Raw genomic sequence first — 20545 nt, 5'->3', positions numbered from 1 at the left:
CGCTAGAGAGGGGCTTGTGGTGGGGGACAGCGGGCACCCCGGGACGCACCTTTGTACTGGCAGACCTTCTGAATCCAGGACAGCGGGTTCACCTTCATCAGTGCATATGGGATGCTGATCACGTGCATCATGTTCATGACGCTCTGAAAGCGAGGACACACGCAGAGGTGACGCAGGAGAGGCCCCCACCCAGAGCAGGCTCCACGCGGGACACAACTGGGTGCGCTCGCCACGCACCGGGGCGCTCAGCGCCGTGCAGGTGGGCGGCTGGTCCCAGTGCATCACAGAACAATCCGGAAGCGTCGTCTGGAAGGTACCCTAGCCCTCTTGCCTCCTGCTCTCAACCTCCTCTTATGAATGGTGCTCACTCACGGTCTGAACAGCGGCCGGGCGGGGGCGGCGCACTTACCGTCAGGATTCCATGCCAGAGCCCAACGTCCTTCTTGAAATCCAACACGTTCACAATCGTTTCAGCTGCGAGAGTGAAAAAGGAGAGGTTTTCACTTATGAAAGAGGCACAGAACGAAAGGCAAAGAAAATCCGGTGTCATGTTGAGTCGTGAGAGGTCTTGGAAAACATCATTCTACCGTGTCTTTGCAGAAACTCTGCAGCCTCCAAACCCAGATGCAAAAGCCGGCTAGCCTGGAGTGTGTCCTGGGCGAAGGTTCCGACATGCTAGTTAAAAGCGACTCCTCTTCACACCACCACACGGGGCGTGGCTCCTCGTTTTACATACTTATTTCCCCTCCCTGCCTTTTTCCTTCTTTTAAAGGTTGTTTCCATTTCTGTCACGTGTTCCCCCAAGAAATGTGGGGGATGAGGCGCTACCCGGCAAACACCCTCTGCTGCACCAGAGAAGCCTTGGTGGGGCTGGGGTGACAGAGGCAGTGAGGGCTTTGGGGGGCATTCCAGGGTCATAGGGGTGACTCTTAAAGGTGGGGGTAGGAGAAGGGAACTAAAAACATACGGTTAAAAACGATGAGTATGATGAGATGCGGAAGCCGAGCTGGAGAGCTGGCTGCCAGCGACACCACGAGCAAGGCCTCTGAAGTCATATCTGTCAGCTGACCGGGGCAGGCGGCCCGGCTGTCACAGCCTGCCCGGCACTGCCTGTCGCTGAGCCCCAGACGTTTCCCAGTGCCTTGTCTCACACCCTTGCTCGTTCATCCTCACTGTGCTCACCAGAGTTCCAGCATGTGCACTGACCCCCTTTCACAGAAAGGATGGCAGAGGGGCTTTTGAATGAGCATGCTCAAGGGAGACAGCCTAGATCCCATGCTATGCACGTATTAGATTAAGAAATAAGAACCCAAGATATATATGCTCCCTAACTCCCAAGTGGTGGCCTTACGCCGTTGAGAAATCAGGGCAAAGAAACGGGCCATGAGTCGTCAGAAATGTTGACATTAAAACTGAAAACGCTGACAAAAAGGGTGGCAATCAGTAGGGTAACGTGTCTCTGTGTGGGAACTATGTAGGAGGCTCGTCAGGGACCCGACACCTCACGAGACAAGAGAACTGCTTTGAAAGGGGAGACTGCCAGAGGCTGGGGGCGTAGGAAAAGAGCATTTTACCCGGCAGTGGGGTGAGATGCCACCGGCCTCCCCAAGTGCCAGCCCCATGAGTACCTGTGACATCCCAACGCAGGAACCTGGTCGCCTTAGGTCCTGGCCTCGATGACCACCCCGTTCGGGGAAGAAAGCACATCATGAAACCCATTGGCTCCTGACAGTGTGGCCCACCTGGGGGCTTGCAGGCCCACCCCAGAAGGGGTCCAGGGCTTTTCTAAGGTCCCGAGAGATCCTGCGTGCGCCCGGAGGTGAACGCAATGGCGCTAACAATGTGTTACGGTGTGAGCCGGCCCTCATGTGCAGGGCGCCCGACCTCCAGAGCGACTGCATTTGGAGACAGGATCTCCAAGGAGACGCCGAAGGTTAAATGAGGCTGTGGGCTGGGGCCTGAGCCAAAGGACCCGAGTCCTTGAGGGAAGAGGGACGGACACCACGCCTCCCCACGTGCACAGAGGACGCGGCAGGAAGGTGCCATCTGTGAGCGGGAGGACATGCTCACCACCAGGAGCCAGCCCTGCCGGTGCCTCCTCTCAGGCTCCCGGCCCCTGCTTCTCCGGCCCCCAGCCTGCAGCGTTTGTTGCGGCGGACACAGAGACTGACACTAAACAACACAAGCCGACCTTCTGCTGTGCTGGGCACACGCTGCACAGGATGTTTATGGTCACCAGCATGGACGACGCAGTCCCCTACTGGTCAACGCACGTCACAGGCTGAGGTCTGGAGCCAGGCCCCGCCCATACCTTCTGTGTAGCCGCAGGCCTGCGTGAGCGCCTGGCAGTGGGTCAGCAGCGCGATCCTCGTCACGGTCACCCCGAGCACACTTCCGTCCTTGCATGTCTTATACTGAAACAAGATGGCACGGCGGGGACAGTGGCACGTGAGGACAACACAAAGGCACGTCCCTCAGCTCCCCGGCAACGAAGGGGCCGTGCCACCGCCAGGAACGTGGGCCCCGGCAACTGACCTCGATGTACGCCGTGTCGTTATTTGCATCTTTAATGTGCGGGAACCAGTCTCGAGGCGGTTTGGAGAGGTGTTTTGACTCCGTGACAAACCACAGCAGCTTTGGCCAACCTTGGAGAGAGAGGACGAGTGCCTGCTAGGCAAGCACTTCCCAGAACCGCCTCCCTATGGAGGCGCCACGTGCACAACGCTGCACACAGGCGGACCCCCGCTGGGACACCACCAGCAGCCCCACGAGCGGCTGGCAGTTAAATCACGCCACGCCACGCCACGCGGGCTGCTGGGACAGGATGTGTTATGAGACATTCGTGTGCATCCAGGGCAGACGGGGCGCAGTGCACGCATTCCCAGTGAAGAGCCTGCCTGTGACCTGGTGCTGACGTACCTTTGAACTGTGGGATCTCCCCCGTTGGGCTCTTGGGCAGTCCTTTGTGGCAGGCGTCACTTGTCAAGGCAACGGTAACCCCACAGCTGCCGAGCAGGAACCCGATCTGCTGGCTTCCTGCGTCCTAGAGGGGTCACCCAGAGAGAGGCGGCGTGAAGCCGAGAAGATGGCTGCTCCCTTGGCCTTACGCTGGGCTCTGGGACGCAGCGGGCCTCCCTGCATGGTCTGCAGTTTGGGCGCGAGCTGGAGTTAGAAGCAGGGTCAGAGCCCAGGCTGCTGCTGCTGGCCACGTGACCTAGGATGGGCGGCGGCGGAGGGGAAAGGGTAGAGATTGCCCACGTCCGCAGCAAGGTGGCCGGGGAGCACATGCAAGTGGTCAGCGTGGGGCTGGTGCTCAGCATGTCCTGTGAAGCCCCTCCTTCCCTGTGCACTGTGCCTGGAGGACACAATGGCTGAGGACAGAATGGGTCCCAAAAAGCCAAGTGACTACCTAATGCCTGCTTCTCAACACTCAGACCGAAGCTCTGGTCCCTGACCAACAAGATGGAGACCTGGTCACCTTCCCTCGCCCTGAGCACGTCCTGTCTCACAAAATAAAGACATGGGTTTAGAGAGACCACAGCCGTGCGACATCGACCCTGGTGACACCGAGGAGTGGGAGCCTCTGAATGATGGCCCCGATTTAAGACTGTGGTGTTTGAGCAGACGCAATGGGTGGGGCAGCCACGGCAACCGCCGGCCCTGTCACCTTTGTCACTTACTGTGTCCAGCTGCCCCACTCTAAGAGCGACGACAGGAAGTTAGGTCAATTCACTCTCTTTACTCTCATCAGCCACACGGGCTGTGACCCGCCCCATGAAGGAGCTGGCGCCCTAGAAACGTCATGCAGCACAGCTAACCTGTCACCTCCCAGCACCCCCACCTGGCTCTGCCCGAACCCGCCGATGGCCCCAGCACCCAGCTGCCTGTCGCTCCGCCCGTTTTCACTTCGCTGAAAGTGAGGTGCTGTGGTGTTTGTGCCCAGGTTAGATCAGCAGCATTCACCTCCTAAAACTGTAGTCCTTCAGGTGACCAATTCCTCCTTGTTGCAGATTTAACCCCAGCAAAAACCCTGTCTCTATGCGAGGGTGCTGACACCCTCTGGCACCCACGGTCAGGGACAGCCCTGTTTGGCTGTCACAGTGCTTTTCCTTCAGGCAGGGCCTTTTCGAGTACAATTCTAATGGGTCACTTTAATGTGAGTGTGGCTGTCACATCGTCCCGTGACCATGGGGTGACCAGGGAGGCCAGTCCTCGCTCAGGCTCGGCAGCAGGAGGGCACTTCTTGGGTAGGTCCACAGCAGGGTGGTTCACGGAAGGGCACCACGGTGCTTGCCTGGACCTGCCCAGGCCTGGTAGCCACTCTCGGGGGACACACTTCCACTCTGGCCCTCCCGGGGGATGCCTGTCCCCCGAACCAGGCCTTGCTACTGTCAGCTCGTGACGTGATTTCTACAGTGACGGCATCGGAGATGAAGAGACGCCAAATGCAGAGGAAGGCCCCAGGACGACGTGGCGGGAGAGCGGCTGGGAACAGGGTGCAGGACTTCGAGACTCTGAGGTGCGAAACGCGAAACACCTGCTTTGTGGACAGACCGCGTGGCCCAACGCGCCACAACACACAGACGCTCTGCCTCGGAGACACAGCTGCAGCCAAAGCCCACGGCTGAGCTGAGCTGTGTGCGGTGTTACTGTCCCCTTCACCATGACAGCCGCTGAAAGCCTGACCCCTCGGACGCAAAGACGACCTGTGCCTCTCAGTCCACATCCTGCTGAGGTGGAACGTGCATGGTCCACCCTCGCGGTAGAATGTTCCAGCACAGCCAGCCTGCCACCCATCGACAGGCTTTAAGGAAACGACACTCTCTTTACCTTTCTCGTGAGTGGGACTTCAATGGGCACGGGAACGACCTCGGCCAGCAGACAGCCATAGAAGGCCACCATGGATGCAGCGGGGTCATTGTTGGGGAACACCAGGGCCACCTGGGGGGCAGAGTGGAGGGGTTCTGTTAACACTGAGCTCAGCTCTTAGAACACCAGGAAACGTGCCGACCAGACGGCAGGGTCACTGGCACAGAGGACGGATGCTGGGACACGTCGGGCACCCTGCTCGCGGTGCACGCCAGGGGGACGCGCCTGAACACGTGGTGCGGGCTCCCCCTAATCCGCGTGGAGGGCGCACGTCCCATCCGCAGTCCTCATAACGGGGCAGGGTACGACTGCTCCCATCCTTTGCATCTAATCTTCCACATGTCCACATTTTCACGAGAAGAAACTGCGGTGCACGCAGGTTCCTTTTCCACTGCTCTCGCTGGGCTTATGAATACGCCCTCGTATTTCTGCGGAGTCTTCACAATCGTGACCAGACGCTGTGCGCTGCCTCCCCGGGGTGCTGGGCTGGCCGTTGGACCCGCTCAGGTCTACGTCTGTCTTTGTGTCAGTATCACACTGTTTTGATTATTATAGGTTTCCAGTAAAGTTTTATAATTGGAAGTGTGAGTCCAACAATTGACTTTCAAAGGCTGAAAGTCAAACTTATTGAGTAAAAAATGGGAAAGAACCATAGTCCACCATGGGACCTGGGGCAGCAGAGATCTTTTAAAAAATCCCCTGCAGCGGGCCCATGCCTCTAATAATGAATGCCTCGTACGTAAATCACAGCTTACGTTCTCATTGGCTTAGGGTGCTTGATGATATTTTTATAAAATACACTGGGAGTCCTCGGGGTGCAGGGAGAGTAACCCAGTCTTGAGGCATCTCAGGAACCTAGTGGCTCAAAGGAAAAAGGCAAGAAAACTGGGTTCCATGACCAGCCCCACTCCGAAACCGGAAGTAAAGCCTGGATGAGCTTATTAACTGCTCTGAGTGTACTATTAAAATGGAACTAGCACTCTCTGTCCTCGGTAACTTATCATATTGTGGTAAGAACAAAAACTTGCTTTTCTATGAGAGATGGTAGCCTGTATCAACACTGGGAAAGGAATGGTACCAGCAGTTTGGTGCCGAGAATGCTGATCCCACTGACTAATGTAAAAAGAGTTTGATTTTTTTTTTAGGAGTCTAAATGAAAGTTTAATAGAAAGGGGTAACACTCCACAGTGTGGTTCCTCTCAGAAACAGAGAGTGAAAGAGACAGAGAGAGAGACAGTAGTGAAAAAAAGTTTTAAACGTGATTGCCCTGACTGCCCAGGTAGACGACATGAGAATGTTTTTCCATCTGGATGATACGTGACTACAGTTAGAAACAAGGTTTTGGGGTCGGACAGAAATGGACATGAGTGCTGGCTATGCCACTTACTCCTTATGTGCCTGCGCCCAACATAACACGAGCTGCACCTCTCAAGTCCGAGTGTCCTTGTGGATAAAATGAGACACACCCTAGTGCAGCTGCCTGAGGTGCTGTGAAGATTAGGTGACTTGCTGTGTGACTGCTCCTAGTAAGTGTGAAGGAGGCGGATTGAGCAGCCTTAGTATTAGGAGATGCTGAACTTTGGAACTTTGTATCAGGAAGTATCTTTCCGACATAAGACAGTGTGTTTTGCAGATGCAATAAATTAAATGGCACCTACCCGATCTCCAGGTCGCACCATCGGTTCTTGCTTTGTACCTAGTTTATGCAGAATGTTGTAAGCAACCTTCATACTTCTTGTCCACAGTTTACCTGTGATTACAAATCACAAAGACACATAAACTGAAAGTGGATATGTGCATGCCGTAAACTATACAGAGTATGCTACTCTTTCATTTTTAGCCTTCAAGGTGTACTGAGTTCCTGGATCAAGATGAGCAATAAACGCCAGCAACCCTGACTCAGAGTGCAAGCAGCCTGGACCCCAGCAGGCGGCACTAATGCAAACACTCTCAGTGGGCGAAGCACCTACAGCGCAGCCAGAGAGAACTTTCATTATCGCAGAAGTTGTGAGGGAAGGTTTCTAGGGAGCAGGGCAAAGTAGGGGAAAGACCGCGGCCATGATGCATTACTGCTAGTTTATGCCGTGCAAAATGACACGTATTTCCTCTGGTGAATTTTACCAAACAAAGAAGAATTAACATCGATCCTTCTGAAAATCTTCCAAAAATAGAAGGAGAGGGAACACTTAAACTCATTTTATGAGGCCAGCGTTGTCCTGATATGCAAACCAGACAAAGGCACCATAAAAAAAAAAATTATAGCCCAACATTCCTGGCAACCATAGATGCAAAAGTCCTCAACGAAACGTTAGCAAACCAAATGCAGCAATGCATTAAAAAGATCATACATCGTGACCAAGTGAAATTTGTTTCAGGGGTGCAAGGAGGGTTCCACACATGTAAATCAATCAATATGATTCACCACATTCACAAAACGAAGGATAAACATCATATCAGTGTCCTAACAGATGCAGAAGAAGCATTTGACAAAATTCAACATCCATTCCTGATAAAAATCTCTCAACAGAGTGGGATAGAGGGAACACACCTCAATGTAATTAAAGGCCATACCTGACAAGCCCACAGTTAACATCATACTCAACGGTGATAAGAAAAAGGTTTTTCCTGTAAAATCAAGTACGAGACAAAAATGCCCAGTCCCGCTGCTTTTATTTAACTTAGTAGAAGTCCTAGCCAAATCAATTAAGAAAAAAAGGCATCCAAATTGGAAAGAAGTAAAACTCACTATTTGCAGATGACAAGACACTATATAGAGGGAACCCTCAAGATTCCGCTCAACAAAGCTTTTAGAATAGGTAAATTCAGTAAAAGCTACAGGATACAAAATCGACATACAGAAATTGGTTGCACTTCTACATGCTGATAATGAATATCAGAAAGAGAAAGTAAGAAAACGGTCCCTTTGGCCACTTCGCCAAACAGAATAAAACACGTGGCAATTGAATCAAGGTGGTGAAAACCCTGCACCGTGAAAACTACACGACACTGAAGACAGACACTGGCATCGCCATCTCACAATGCAGGCGTCTGGACCTCGCTCCGCCAGAGTGCGGGTGAGCGTGCAGCGGGGGGCGGCGGAGCTCGCGGGCGCACGGGGCTCTCTAACATGGAAACCATCGTGAGCGCTTAAGAAGCACGTACCAGCAGCACACAAGCCCAGAAAGACACAGAAAGGCTGCCTGTCGCTTTTCTAGCCTGAGCATCTAAGTCGTTTAAAGTATATCAGGCAAATAAGCGAGGTCATAAATAAAAGAGAAAAAGAAAAAAAGATGAACATTTGCCTGGTAGAAAAGCAGTCCACAACAGAGCAAAATGATTAAAAGTATAAAACACCATGGTTTTTTTTGGTATGTTTTTTGTTTATATTGGTTAATAGAAAGCCTACAATTTTTTAACATCAGTTTGTTCACAACCTTCATTCACTGTGTTTCTCAGCAGGGATTCTGCTACCCGAAGGCTTTGCAGGAGCCAGGTTTCGGGGCTGAATGTGAACGGTCACACTGAACAGCCTGGCCCCTCCATTATGCCAAGTTGTCGGTATTAGAACAGTTCTTATTCAGTGAAATTTTCTCTTGTCAGCAACGTCTGACCATTCGAAATTCATCTGTTGAATGTTCCTACATAGCAAGCAGTTTTCTAAAGTGCTCGTCGTGTCCGCTGACACCTTCACTTTGCGTCCTGATAAACTGTCGTCTTATATTAGGGAACACGTTGTTTCCCTCTATCCCAAGACTGTCCCACAGCATTCGCCTTGCATAGATTACTAAACCACAACGAAACACAGACAATCGAAAAGCAGGAGATGTGATGCCTTCGTAAGAACACATGGGTCCAAATTGCGTAGATAGCACCGTCTGTCTCTGACACCCCACACCCACCTCAGGGGAGTCAGCGCCCTCCACTCCCCCTCCCTGGAGAGCAAGCTGTACTTCCTGTCTGCTCACCAGCCCCGAGCCACACCCCACTCTTCTCTGATCCCCACATCCTGGCGCTCGTGCCTGGAGCGCTTCGAACACCGAAGGCGGCGCCCGTGGCTGATGGGCGCGTGCTGTGCTGTGTGGACACAGGGGAGCCCCTCCCCGTGTGCGGGAAGGCGAGTGCTCAAGAGCCACTGAGAAACGGCCGTTCACTAACACGGCCAGCTCCGCAGCCGAGTCTGGCACGAGATGAGGCTCTCACAGGAGAACTCTCTTTCTGACTAAATAAAATCCATTTCCAAAAGTGTGATTTTTTAAAAAAATCAAACTTACACCTCATCACAGGTGAAATACTCTTTATCTACTTAGAATCACCCAATAAAACCATGAAAACAAGAAAGTTATGAAATGCACATCCCTACCCCGTCCCACTGTCCATGAGAAGCCCGGGACAGCGGCTGAGCCTCTGGGCCCCACACCGCAGAGGGCTGGACTCCACATTATTTCATGCAACATGTGAGTCCTGACCTTGACTACCAATGTAGAAATCGATTTCTTTCCTACCTACACTTGGAAGAGTGTTATTGTCATAAAAACAAAACTCAAAGTAAAAAAAAAAAAAAAAAGGCAATCTACCCTTCCATAGGCAGATGAGATATTGAGCTGGTTCCTCTGCAAAGCTGCAGTGGACAGTGTAAGAAGGGCCTTCCCACAGACTGATCCGCGGAACAGAGAACGGGCCCCTCTGGTACAGTTAATTATCCCTGAGAACTTAAGACGATGTCAATTGTAATGGATGAAGAATTTTAGAAAGCTTCTTTCTCATTTTCTGAAAAAGCACTTTGGAGATGGATTTCATTTCTTCTGAACAGTATGTGTCACAGAGGTAGCTACACATTCAACCATCAACCCTTCCCCAGAGTGCTGATTTTGAGAACAGCGTATCTATGACCCAGGACGTAAACTCCAACCTCTTGGTGAAGTTACAATAAGTTTTGAGATCCATTTCTGGATTTTACTCAAAAAAACATTTAACAATTAATAACTTTTCTTATTCAGACCAAATAATTTTCCTAGACTATTTCCTTTCGGAGTCCACACATTTCTGGACTGGAAGCATAAGGCGGCACGAGTGCCCGTGAACCACCCAGAAGGCAGCCGGCGTGAGCGCATGCGAACAGGCAGGCGAGCCTTGAAGGGTTACCGTAAGTGAGGATGTACAGGGGCTTCCCGTTCGTGTCCATCGTGGTCAAGCACGGGGCCTTTGGCGAGATGGTCCCCCATCGCTGCAGTGCGGCTTCTAAAGACGGGGGCCAGTTCGTAACCACGCCCAGCTGCTCCCCGCGCATGGCCAGCATCTGTGCTCCCTCCGGCTTGGGCTGGTTCGGATCTGGTTGCTGGACTAAATACACGTGAACACGAGACATTTTCAAGAAAAGCATATCCACATTAGCATGACCATGTTTTTCCTCTTAAAGAAACCAGAATTACACTTAAAGAAGCATATGTTTATCACTGAATGGAAAACACGCACACACGCTTTTCTAGAACGATGGATATAACGAGGCGTTTAATTCTGACAACTTCCTAGGCAACATCGGGTGGGGTCGTTGGGGAGACCAGAACGCATTTACAAACGGAGGGCAGGTAGAGGTGTCCAGCCGAACGTGCCTGGAGTCCAGAACTGCAGCACTCAGGTTTGAAATGTCACTGATGGCACACATGAGCACTCCTGGCCTCCAGAGAACTCAGACCTTGCTAAATTATGTTGTGTCCTTCGCTAATGAGATGTAAATTTTATTTGCTAGAACTGCTATGAGTAACAAGCACAGATCATCTTTTCTCGAGCAAAACACAAATACATGACTCAAAATACAATACAATTTGCCCAACTCTTTAGGTAGGTGAGAAACCGAGATTTTTCTCTCTTCTTGAAATGGTTTCTCTCTCATGGTGTGTAACTGGCAACTTCCTTCCACCTGCTGTCCAACAAGTCAGCACATCCTACTTGGGTATAAAGAACAAGAGCACGAGAGTCTGTGTTTGGTGGAATAAGTGTGCTTGGTTTTGATGTCAGGCGTCTGTGCTAAAAGGCTTGCGCACACTCGTTCCTGGGTTTGTAAAACATGGCGGCCGAACGCAAACGCTGCGTGCTCACTGCGTTCCTCTTAAGCTTGTGCGGAGGAAGCTGTGTCACTGTCGGAAAGGTTTCTCGTGACCTACTTGAGTTTCTGAGACCTGACAGAGGCCTTAGAGAGTGCCTGGCCCCTGGGACAAAGCTGTGGGAACAGCACCTACACAGCCTCTGGAGAAGAGTCCCGTATTCTAGCGAACGCCCAGGCTACTGTTCTTAGAAAGTGAAGCGGCCTGGGTACCAAAGACGCCATCACATTTACGGGCCCGCAGGCCGCAGGCGTAAGCGGTGGGGGGGAGCGCTCACCTTCTAACAGTTCTTCAAAGTCATCGACAAAGAACTCCCGTAATGGCGGCCGCTTAGGTCGCTTGAGGGTATTGACCAGCTGCTGGATTTTCGCTGACACCCGACTACTGACTGGTACTCCTGAAAGATAGAACCGCAGGCAGGACCGCCTTCAGTGCATGCGTCTGAACAGGCACTGCAGGGACTGGCCACAACACTCGCCCACGGCCCTGTCACAGTGCCAAGAGGCACAGGGGTGGCCTTGAGAGATGTGTCCCTCAAAGTCTCAGCTAGGATGCTGCGCAGAGTGAGGCGGCCTGCTGGTGTGCGGCCCAGTGCAGTGACCCAGCTGGGAAGCCAAGTGAGGACAGCGATGCAGCAGACACCACCTACGGGTCGTCCTGTCCTGGTGACACTGGGAGGCTGGGCTGGGTCCCACCTCCGAGTTCTACAACAGGATCTGTCACCTCCTCACTCCACTGTCTTAGGTCCCCCCACCCTCAGTGGGGGCCAGCTAACAAGCAGAGAGACCCCCAAGGCCCCACCCCTCCTGAGACCACTGGCACTCGGCCTCGAGCAGATAACACGACACCCACTGGAAAGAGGGCCCTGCAGTGACGACACTAACCCTGCCCCGCCCCCCCGACGGAAGTCAGGGACCAGGTCTCACGGGCACTGTAGCAGGCCTGTCTACCAGGTGACCACTGGGTCCCTCCACACGTCTCAGGTCCACTCTCCTCATGCAACGTTCAAGAAATATATTCTACAAGCATAGTAGTTAAAGTTTCCAAAATTTTCAGAACACTAGCATACATTTATCCGCGCGTACTGAAAACAATTAAACCACGTTCTATTTTTTATGATGAATGTGACGTTTTGAAAACTGAATAAGTGAAACGATCATTTAAAAAGAGGTTTAAAAAATTTTAAATAACCCAAATTAATGAACAAAAGGATTTCCAAGGTGCTGACATCGCTGCCAGGTCAAACACACCCACCGCAGACAGGTTTCGCCCCCACTGAAAGGTGCTTGGAACCCTGGGCCTGGTGGCGCGGGCTGGGGCCTGCACAGGGCCACACGTCTAAGAGGCACAGCCCGAGGGGCCTCTTGGTGAGGACTGGGCAGGGACCTCCCTTCTCCATGTGGCATCAGAAAAACAGCTCAGCTTTTGGAATGAATGTGACAGAACTCAAGAAAATTTTCTGTCCAATAGAAAACATTTTAATAGATAGTCTTACAATTCTCTATGGGCACCCTCAGAATTGAGACATAAAACATTTTATAATTTTGAAAATACATAAAAGCACAGAACCCTGAATTCTCAGCATGTTAACACATTTTCCCAGTAAAGAGTCAGACTTGACTCGGTTCGAATGGATCAAAGACCATTTGGCAAGGCCACTCTCTCCCCGCTGCGTTTAGAATACAGACGATTCCAGGCCCTGCCCGGATGTGTTGGGTCAGCAGGGAGGAGGGAGGGGCGCGGGGGTGGGGGCCCGGTAGCGTCTGCTTCCTAGCAAGGGCCCGGGAAAGTCTGATACATGCTGAGAAACACTGGGCTGGACATGGCACTTGGGTGGGTCATGGGGACAACATGTGGCTGTAGCTGAAAGTGGATGAGGGGGACAGACTTCAGAAGGTTATTAAAACGGTGATGACCAGAACGAGAGTCACAGCCGACGTAACACACAGAGAACCTGGCAGAGAACTAAAGCGAACGTTGACTTGGAAAGCACTCCAGGGGAGCCAATGGTATCGGAAGCTGGAGTGACTCTGGATGTGCCAATGGGAGCTCCCGAACCACGGTGACAGCAATGGTGACACAGGGCTCTGGGCAGCACGGAGAGGTGTGCTCGCTGCCTGCTGGAGTTGGGTCCGGGCCCTGTCATTGGGGTCTAGTCTGCCACTTCAGATTGCGTAATAGAAAGACCATCATCATCGGAACGCACGATTAAAGGTGTGAGGAATAAAGAAGAACCCTTACTGCTGTGTTTTATCAAATTGCTAACATTTTTTCCAATATGGATAAAAAACGACACTTTCTTCCAAAGTCTAAAGCACCACAAGGGCCCATATCTATGAATTAATTTGTTTAAATTTAAGCTCACCTAACCCTTCCAAGGAAACGTTCAGGCTCTTAATACTTGCACAGCAATTTGTTAACTGCTGAACCAACGCTATCCGTCAGCAAAAACACAAGAATCTTATAAACTTTCCTTTTCTCCTCATGACTAAATTCCCACAGCATTGTCATTTTTCCCACAAGGAATAACTCCCAGCCCGCTTGAAGGCTGCCTGCATTCCTGTGACTAGGCCCCTCTCTGCAGGAGGTCCCTAATGGACCTGCGGGATCAGACTCGGGGAGTGACTGTGTATCTAGAGGAAACACAACCAGTCGTGGGCCCAGAAGGGCAGGTGAGGGAAACCAGTCCACGAGGAGGAAGAACAGGCTGGACGTACCATCGCCGGTCTCCATGAGCTCGGCATTGCCGTACTTCGGGGCTGTCCGGGACGTCGTGGAGCCTTGCGGCCTTTCTACTTGTATGGAGTGTTCTGAGGTGTACGTGGTTACATCAGGAGGTGCAGAGTGATTTTCTGGAACGAAGCAAAACACAAGTTCTCTGATTATCACGGCAAAGTTACTCTGAAGACTAAGGGAGGAACAAGGTTTCAAAAAATGTCACATCCTAAGAAGAGACCATGACTGAGTCAAAGAAACAAAGTTAGGTGAAACTCCAGACATAGCATCGTAACAAGAGCCACATCAATGAGTCACCATAGCATTTTAACTAAAATGATGTTTTCAAGCAGTCAATGGAAAAGAGATGTACTAGGTTATGTGTCTGCTCCTAAGGGTAATTTTCTGTCATGACAGTTCAAGCTTAGGGGCGAGACCTGGGTGTGATGCTGGCTCTGCAGGCCTCTCGGGACCTTGGGAAGCATCCTGTCTGGCATGGGTGCCTTCACCCAGCAAATGTGGATGGTGACGGCAACCTCCTGCCGGGGAGTGGCAACGACACACGTGCCTCGGTTGAGGGTGAGCTCGCAAGAAGCACCAGCCATCTGTGTTTCCGCATGAACGTGGCTCAGCGCCTGTTCATGACCCCGTGCTCACCGCTGCCGGGTCAGTCACAGCGGGAGCAGCTGCAGGCCCACCTGCCACACTCGCCGATGGGGAGGGCGCGGCCCCCGCTAAAATGTGTTTACTGCTTCCTGATTTTATTCAGAATGACTCGCGATTTCATTCAGATTTGCTTGCGTTAAAGTGTTGCTGCAGCCTCCTCAATGGTGACAGACAGCCAATCCGTCTCTGGGCTGGGCGGCAGGAATACTGCCGTGTTTCTGCTTTGTGGCTGGGAAAAATAATGATCCAGTACATCTGGTGATTAAAAAATAGGAACAGCGACAGCTGGGTGGCTTCGATATGCTTTCCAAATCTACTTAGGTGTCACCTCCCCTCCCACTCCTTTTCCAACGCCCCGCACGCACGTGCTGCCCCAACGGGACTGCCAATCCCGCAGCGTGTCTGCCAGGGAGGCAGAGAACGTCCCAACACTGCAGGGACGCCCTGCGCCGTTATTTTGACGGCAGTCAGGACTCCAGTGTCTACCCAGGTCACCTATCTTGGGGAGTACCTAAAGGCACCTTGCACGGAACCCATGCTCAGGAGACACTTGGGAGAGAAAGGGCAGAGTCGGGTGGGTGCGGGCTCCCAGGTCTGATGCGCACTGCTCCTGAGCACGGTGGCTCACCACTCCCTGGGTCGACTTCCCAGTGCTTTCGCATCACAAGACAAGGGGCGGCCATCCCTGCAGCCACCGGGCAGGTGCCACCCCGCTGTGAGCACTGCCCCAGCACCGCGTACAATACCCTCCTACCTGCCCCCCGCCCTGGGGTGGCTCTGCCTCATCTCTACGGCTTGGCTTTTGCCCTCAGCAGCCGACGTGGGCTCCCTGAGAGTCTGGGATTCGCGGTGGGCGCACAGGAAGGAGGGAGGGGGCTGCAGGCCAGCCCACTTTCAGGGAGGATGTGCATCAAAAGTGTTAATTCTAACTGCAGGAAGTGGGGCCTGAGGGCCGGTGGTGGCGGGTCCACTTTTTAAGCTGTGGTCACTATTTTCGTTTTCAAATAACTTCTAAACGAAGAGAAGAACAATGGAAAACCTGGTTTTCGTACAAAGAAAGTGACAAGCTCACAGCCCACTAACTGGCATGAAGGGCAAGCCACGGGTCCGAAGGAGCCCAGCCTTCCGTGCGACAAGGACGTGACCCTCTGCTCGGCCGCATCCTGAGAGGCAGAGTGGTGTCCAGGAGGGCATGCAGGATCTCAGATCTGAGGCTGCGGGTACCCCCAAGACGTCAGTGCGACCGGCAGACAGATGTCAGGGGTGTGTCCTAGTGAAGGGCAGGAGTCCCTACCTGTGGACGACAGCTCCCTGGTCCCCGTGCACAAGCTCGAGTCGGCGGTGGAAGGCTCTGACAGTCACACGCCCACACCGGGGCTGCGACAGGGACCGGTCCTGCGTGCGCAGTGCCACCACTCTCTCCATGCATCACCAGCAGTGGACAGCGGTGCTGCGAGGAGAGCAAGACGGTGGCGCGCCACCCGGCAGGGGGGCGTCCTGTCAGCTCTGAGCCCCGCTGGCCACTGTGGCCGAGGGCGCTAAGTGACACCCCACCTGACATCCACCGTGCCTTGATCGCCGCCATCTCGCGTGAGGCCCAGTCGTCTGTCCCTGGGTGGGGACCCCGTCCCCTCAGGAGCTCCAGGAAAGAATCTGTGAGACTCCTGTGCAGGAGGGTGCCAGTGGCCCGCGCTATGTTCTGAGGCACGTGCATTTAAACTTGAAAAGAGCGGAAGTAACCAAGGTGTCCTGTCGCGCGCATGGGGTGAGGGAGCAGGCCGGGAGCATCCCCGCAAAACAGAAGCACAGCAGACGAGGGTCGGGGGTGCCCGTGCGTCCCCAAATCATCACTCTGAGTCTAAGCATAAAGTCCAAACACACGACATTGGATTTGAGAGGTGAACACCCAAAGCATTTCAGAGGAAAAGAGAGAGGCCCGGCCTGCTCCGACAGCACTGACAGTGATGACCGCGGCAGGGCGGCGTGAACGGAAGGACAGGGTGGGAGTGGGGAGGGGCCTGGGCCTAGAGCAGAGACGGACAGGGAGGGGGCTCGCAGGACGTGAGTGGCTGGACGCCCAGGACGTGGCCATGACTGGACATGGGGGTGAGCGCTGAGGACACCGAGGCCCTACTCCTGCTCCCGAGTGTGGGCCTCGTGGACAAGTGCCCTCAGGGTGCAGGGCAGGCTAGTGGCTGCTACCAGAGGCACCTGGGACGGCAGACTGCTGAAGGACCTCAAGGTAGGGGAGCGGCCGGCAGGTCAGGGAGCAGCACTCAGCGCCAAGCCCGGTCCTCTGGCCTTTGTGGGGAGAGCTCCCCGAGCCTGCTGCTTGTGGGGAGGCCCTGGCTGCAGGCACTCCCTAGAAGGGCAGGGTAGTAGAGGGGCAGAGCAACGCCAGCCCCAAGCCGACACGCTGCCCCTGACACATGCTTGGCATGTTAAGACCGTAAATGTTCGAGAAGTATTAATAGACCGTGGGTGACTGTCCATGAGTACATCAGGGTGACTTATCCAGCAGTGGCCAACGAAGCCCTCAGAGTGTGTTCCCCGACCCTGAGGGCTAATGCAACCAGCATGTGAGATGCGAGTGGGTACCTCAGACACCCGCCTCTCGCAGGACCGGTGCACGGGATCTGACCGGTGTGCCTGCGAGGCAGATAGCACGCAGGATCCAGCACTCAGTCATGAGCTCTGAAAGATGCTGGACACAGCAACAGCTGCCGTGCGCATCTGGCCACCGATAATGCGTCCCCAACACACATGTGTGGAACCCACACGTGACAGTGTCCCAGATGTGCCAGTCAACGAAGGGAGACAGAGACATGGCCAACAGACCTGTAGCTACAAAAGAACAGAACAGTTCCTGCAGAAGACTCTTTAGTTTCCTGAATACACAGTATCTGATTCTGAATGCACAATCGTGTTATCTATTCTGTTGTCATTTCTTAGTCCAGAAATCACTGAATTTCTCAATTTCCCCACTTCCATGTAGAGAGCTAATTTCTAGACTACCTTACAGACAAGCCTCTTGCATTCTGCTCGTTCTGGTTGCTCTAAGTTATGCTCCTGCCCTGTGGAGGTGGGCGAAGTGTTCTGGAGGCATTGATCTTCTCTTTTCCAATTGCTTTAGAATGTCACGTGCACAGAGGTTCTGACTAAGCATTTCCTGAGGATGACCCAGAACATTCTGGCCCTCACTGTGAAGCGAGGGCATCTCTGAACCTGAGGTACAGGGGCCATCATCAGGGCAGGTCTTGTTTTCCTCCATCCGAGTGGGCAGTGGGCAGTGGGCAGTAGGCAGTCCTCGGTATCTCAGGATGGGGACATCCTGGAGGCGTGTCAGCGTCTTAAGTGTGAAAGCAACATCATACCGCACGAGACGCAGCAGCAAGCCGAGCCGCAGGAGGGGACTGAGCACCCCATGCCAAACCTGCCTGACCGGGGGACACCTGTGCTTCTGGACGAGAATCCACGAGGACCTGGGTTTCCCTCCACCGACCACAGCGAGGAGGAACACCCCACGTCGTGACAGCCACTTCCACCTTCTGTGGTCTTTTAAGCTTCTGCTTTCTTCCCCTGGGGGGCAAAGAAGTGTCTAGATGTCACCGGACACCTCCCCATGGGGTTAGAAGCACGAGGCCATGGCTTATTTCACCCTAAATTCCTACGTCAGCGCTCATACACACACACACGAATTTTCTTATTTGTTGGTTCTCGTTGGTCTCAACAAAAGGTCAAAGGCTGCCAATTCTCTACTTCATAATTCTTTTGCTTTGCCACAGAAATAAAGGATTTTAATTTTCATTTTCTCATGGTTTTATTATTTTGCCATAGCTTTAAATTTTTTCATATTGACAGAAAATTCCCAGATATTCCAGGAACTCATCTTTGTGCAAAATAGAAATTACTGAAATGCCACCCACTGTAAAGCTATATTTAGGTTACGCTGGGACCTGTGCATCCTTTCAGAGTGTGGGCAAATTTAGTTCTCCCTGCTACTGTTTCCTCCAGCCTTCCCCACACGAACTCGCACAGGGAGAGCCGAGTGCAGTGACTCACTTGTTCAGAACTGTGTGCTTCTCCTGTAAGACTCTGACACGGCCCAGGAGGAGAACCACACGCTGGCAGAGGCGAGGGGGCCCCGGGCCGGGCCCTCGTGCAGGCGCCGGGTAAAGCAGCTGCAGGACCTCGGCGGCTCTCTTCACTTCCAAACCGCGGAGGAGGAAACTCCGGCATCTCAGAACACGAGTGGCTACACATTTCCATTCATCTCTAACTCACCGTGACTTCCCACAGGCTCTGGGGGCACACCGACCGGCGTGTGCACTACTGAACATACGCTGAGATTTAACGGCACCGTTTTGCATTTAAGAGTTACTTTTAAAATTCTGGAGACACTTTCCTAAATTCTCTTTTTTACTCACAACTGTTCTGAGGGACAAAGGTAAGAATTATTTTTTTTCCATGAGAAAATTAAACCAGAAAGAAGTGGCTTCTCACAGCAGCCACTCCTCTGAGAACCAAGAGCAGACCCCCTCCGCTGACCTCCCGCCCGCACGCACAGGGTCTCCGTCCTGGTCCCACTGAAATGCTAAACAACCTAATCCCGTGTGAATGGATCTGAACGGACCTGGGCCTCATGTGTCCCTTCCACACCAGACAAGTGTGCAGCAAAGTGCGTGTCACACACGAGTGGAGGTAAATAGCGTGCACTCCTGTGACCCAGCCGCACTGCCCACTAGGCCACTGTTCCTCCTGTCATTCTTACTTAACCTCCTTCTCCCCACATTTCCAGACATTCCGGGCAATGCCTCTTGACGCTGTGCTTTTCCAGGACAGAGGATCCCACGCCCTGCAGAATCCACACGCGAACTGAGGCGCAGCACCCACAGCGTCTGCCCGGGGGTGGAGGCAGCAGCAGTCACAGCCCCGGCCTCTTCGCTAGCCTGACAGCCCTGTGAGGAGCGCATTTCAGCGTCGACCGGAAGCAGCGGCGACACAGGGGCAGCTCCGGCCCCCCGTGGAGCCCGGCGTGCGCCTTCTCCAGCAGAGGCTGTTGGAGGGTCTGGGATGGTGGGGAAACCAGAAACCCAGGCGGGTGGGCTCAGGGTGCATGGAGACGGGCACTCACTCACCTATGTGTGTCTGGGCCATGACATCGGCCAGCCGGTGGGCGGCGCCGCTGCCCCCGCTCTGGGTGGACGAGGACGAGGTGGTGGAGGTCGTGGAGCCATGGATGGCCTGGCTGATCCAGTGCTCCATGTTGATGCTGCCCTGGCTGGAGGTGGGCGTCCCCTGGGAGTCGCCCTGCACTGAGCCCTCGTCGTCCGAGCCGGAGGAGGTATCTGCGTGACAGGTGACAGGAGAGGGGCTGCGGTGCAGCTGGCGGGCGCAGCCCCACCGCCCGGCTCCGAGCGCCGGAGCCCCCACGCATCAGAGGAGTTCGCTGCAGTCGAGAAATGTCCCACCTTAAACTCCTCGAGTGCATCGCTACGCAAGGTTTTTGACATTACCGTCTCAGGCTACAGCATGCTCACAAACTTTCTGCACTCAGCAGTTTGGGAGGAAACCACACGTGTTCTCTCGCACACACGCCCAGCGTGGCGGTCAAGGGCAGCATGTGCTCACGATGCTGAACTTGCACGTTTCAAAGGGACACTGTCTGTGGCCCTCATTTAGTCCTGAGCTGGTTCTGAGCTGAGGCTTACTTTGATGCTCAGTCTGAGTGCAAGACAACCACGTGCCTCCCCAAACGGTGCGATGCCAGCGAAGGACCGGGCGAAAGGAGCCCGGCCCCCCTCTGACCAGCCGCTCACGCCACGCCCTCCGCCTTTGCTGAGGACAATGACTGTCGCGGCACACTGTGGACCACCTACATGTATTCACTATTACACTCAATTCCTACAAAAATTTTTTCAATATTTTCCTGTGAAAAATCATATATTTTGGATTGAGATTAAGCATCACATTTTACGTTTAAATTAACGAAAATACTTTTCATTTAACAATTTTTCTCTTAGCAGCAAAGTTTCCGAGAGTAAATCACTGATGGACTTCTTAAACTTCAATTCGATCATGTCATTCAGGATCCTACCTCTAGGAGAGTTATATGAGCCAGGAGGGAAAAACGGTGTCGGTACCGCCAGAACGTTTAATGAGAACAAGAAGTGAAAGTCTGTCTTGAATGGAGA

At 53.3% G+C, this 20545-nt stretch overlaps 1 protein-coding gene across 5 annotated transcripts in view; it reads right to left on the bottom strand.

Moving 5' to 3' along the window:
* DIP2C (disco interacting protein 2 homolog C) overlaps positions 1-20545 on the bottom strand; it is a 218547-nt gene that overhangs the window by 48533 nt on the left and 149469 nt on the right. For all 5 annotated transcript variants that reach the window (XM_016151738.2, XM_016151753.2, XM_036228243.1 and 2 more), the window contains 11 exons: positions 19490-19699; positions 13688-13822; positions 11248-11367; positions 10012-10209; positions 6528-6619; positions 4831-4941; positions 2920-3043; positions 2536-2645; positions 2312-2414; positions 410-474; positions 50-143 (listed from right to left, as the gene is read on the bottom strand). In XM_016151738.2, coding sequence (XP_016007224.2) covers positions 50-143; positions 410-474; positions 2312-2414; positions 2536-2645; positions 2920-3043; positions 4831-4941; positions 6528-6619; positions 10012-10209; positions 11248-11367; positions 13688-13822; positions 19490-19699 — 1362 coding nt within the window. The remainder of the gene's footprint in view (positions 1-49; positions 144-409; positions 475-2311; positions 2415-2535; positions 2646-2919; positions 3044-4830; positions 4942-6527; positions 6620-10011; positions 10210-11247; positions 11368-13687; positions 13823-19489; positions 19700-20545) is intronic.

The sequence above is a fragment of the Rousettus aegyptiacus genome, unplaced genomic scaffold (genome assembly GCF_014176215.1).
Source record: "Rousettus aegyptiacus isolate mRouAeg1 unplaced genomic scaffold, mRouAeg1.p scaffold_m13_p_10, whole genome shotgun sequence".
Lineage (NCBI taxonomy): Eukaryota > Metazoa > Chordata > Mammalia > Chiroptera > Pteropodidae > Rousettus > Rousettus aegyptiacus.
This window is presented reverse-complemented; position numbering and strand designations above follow the sequence as displayed.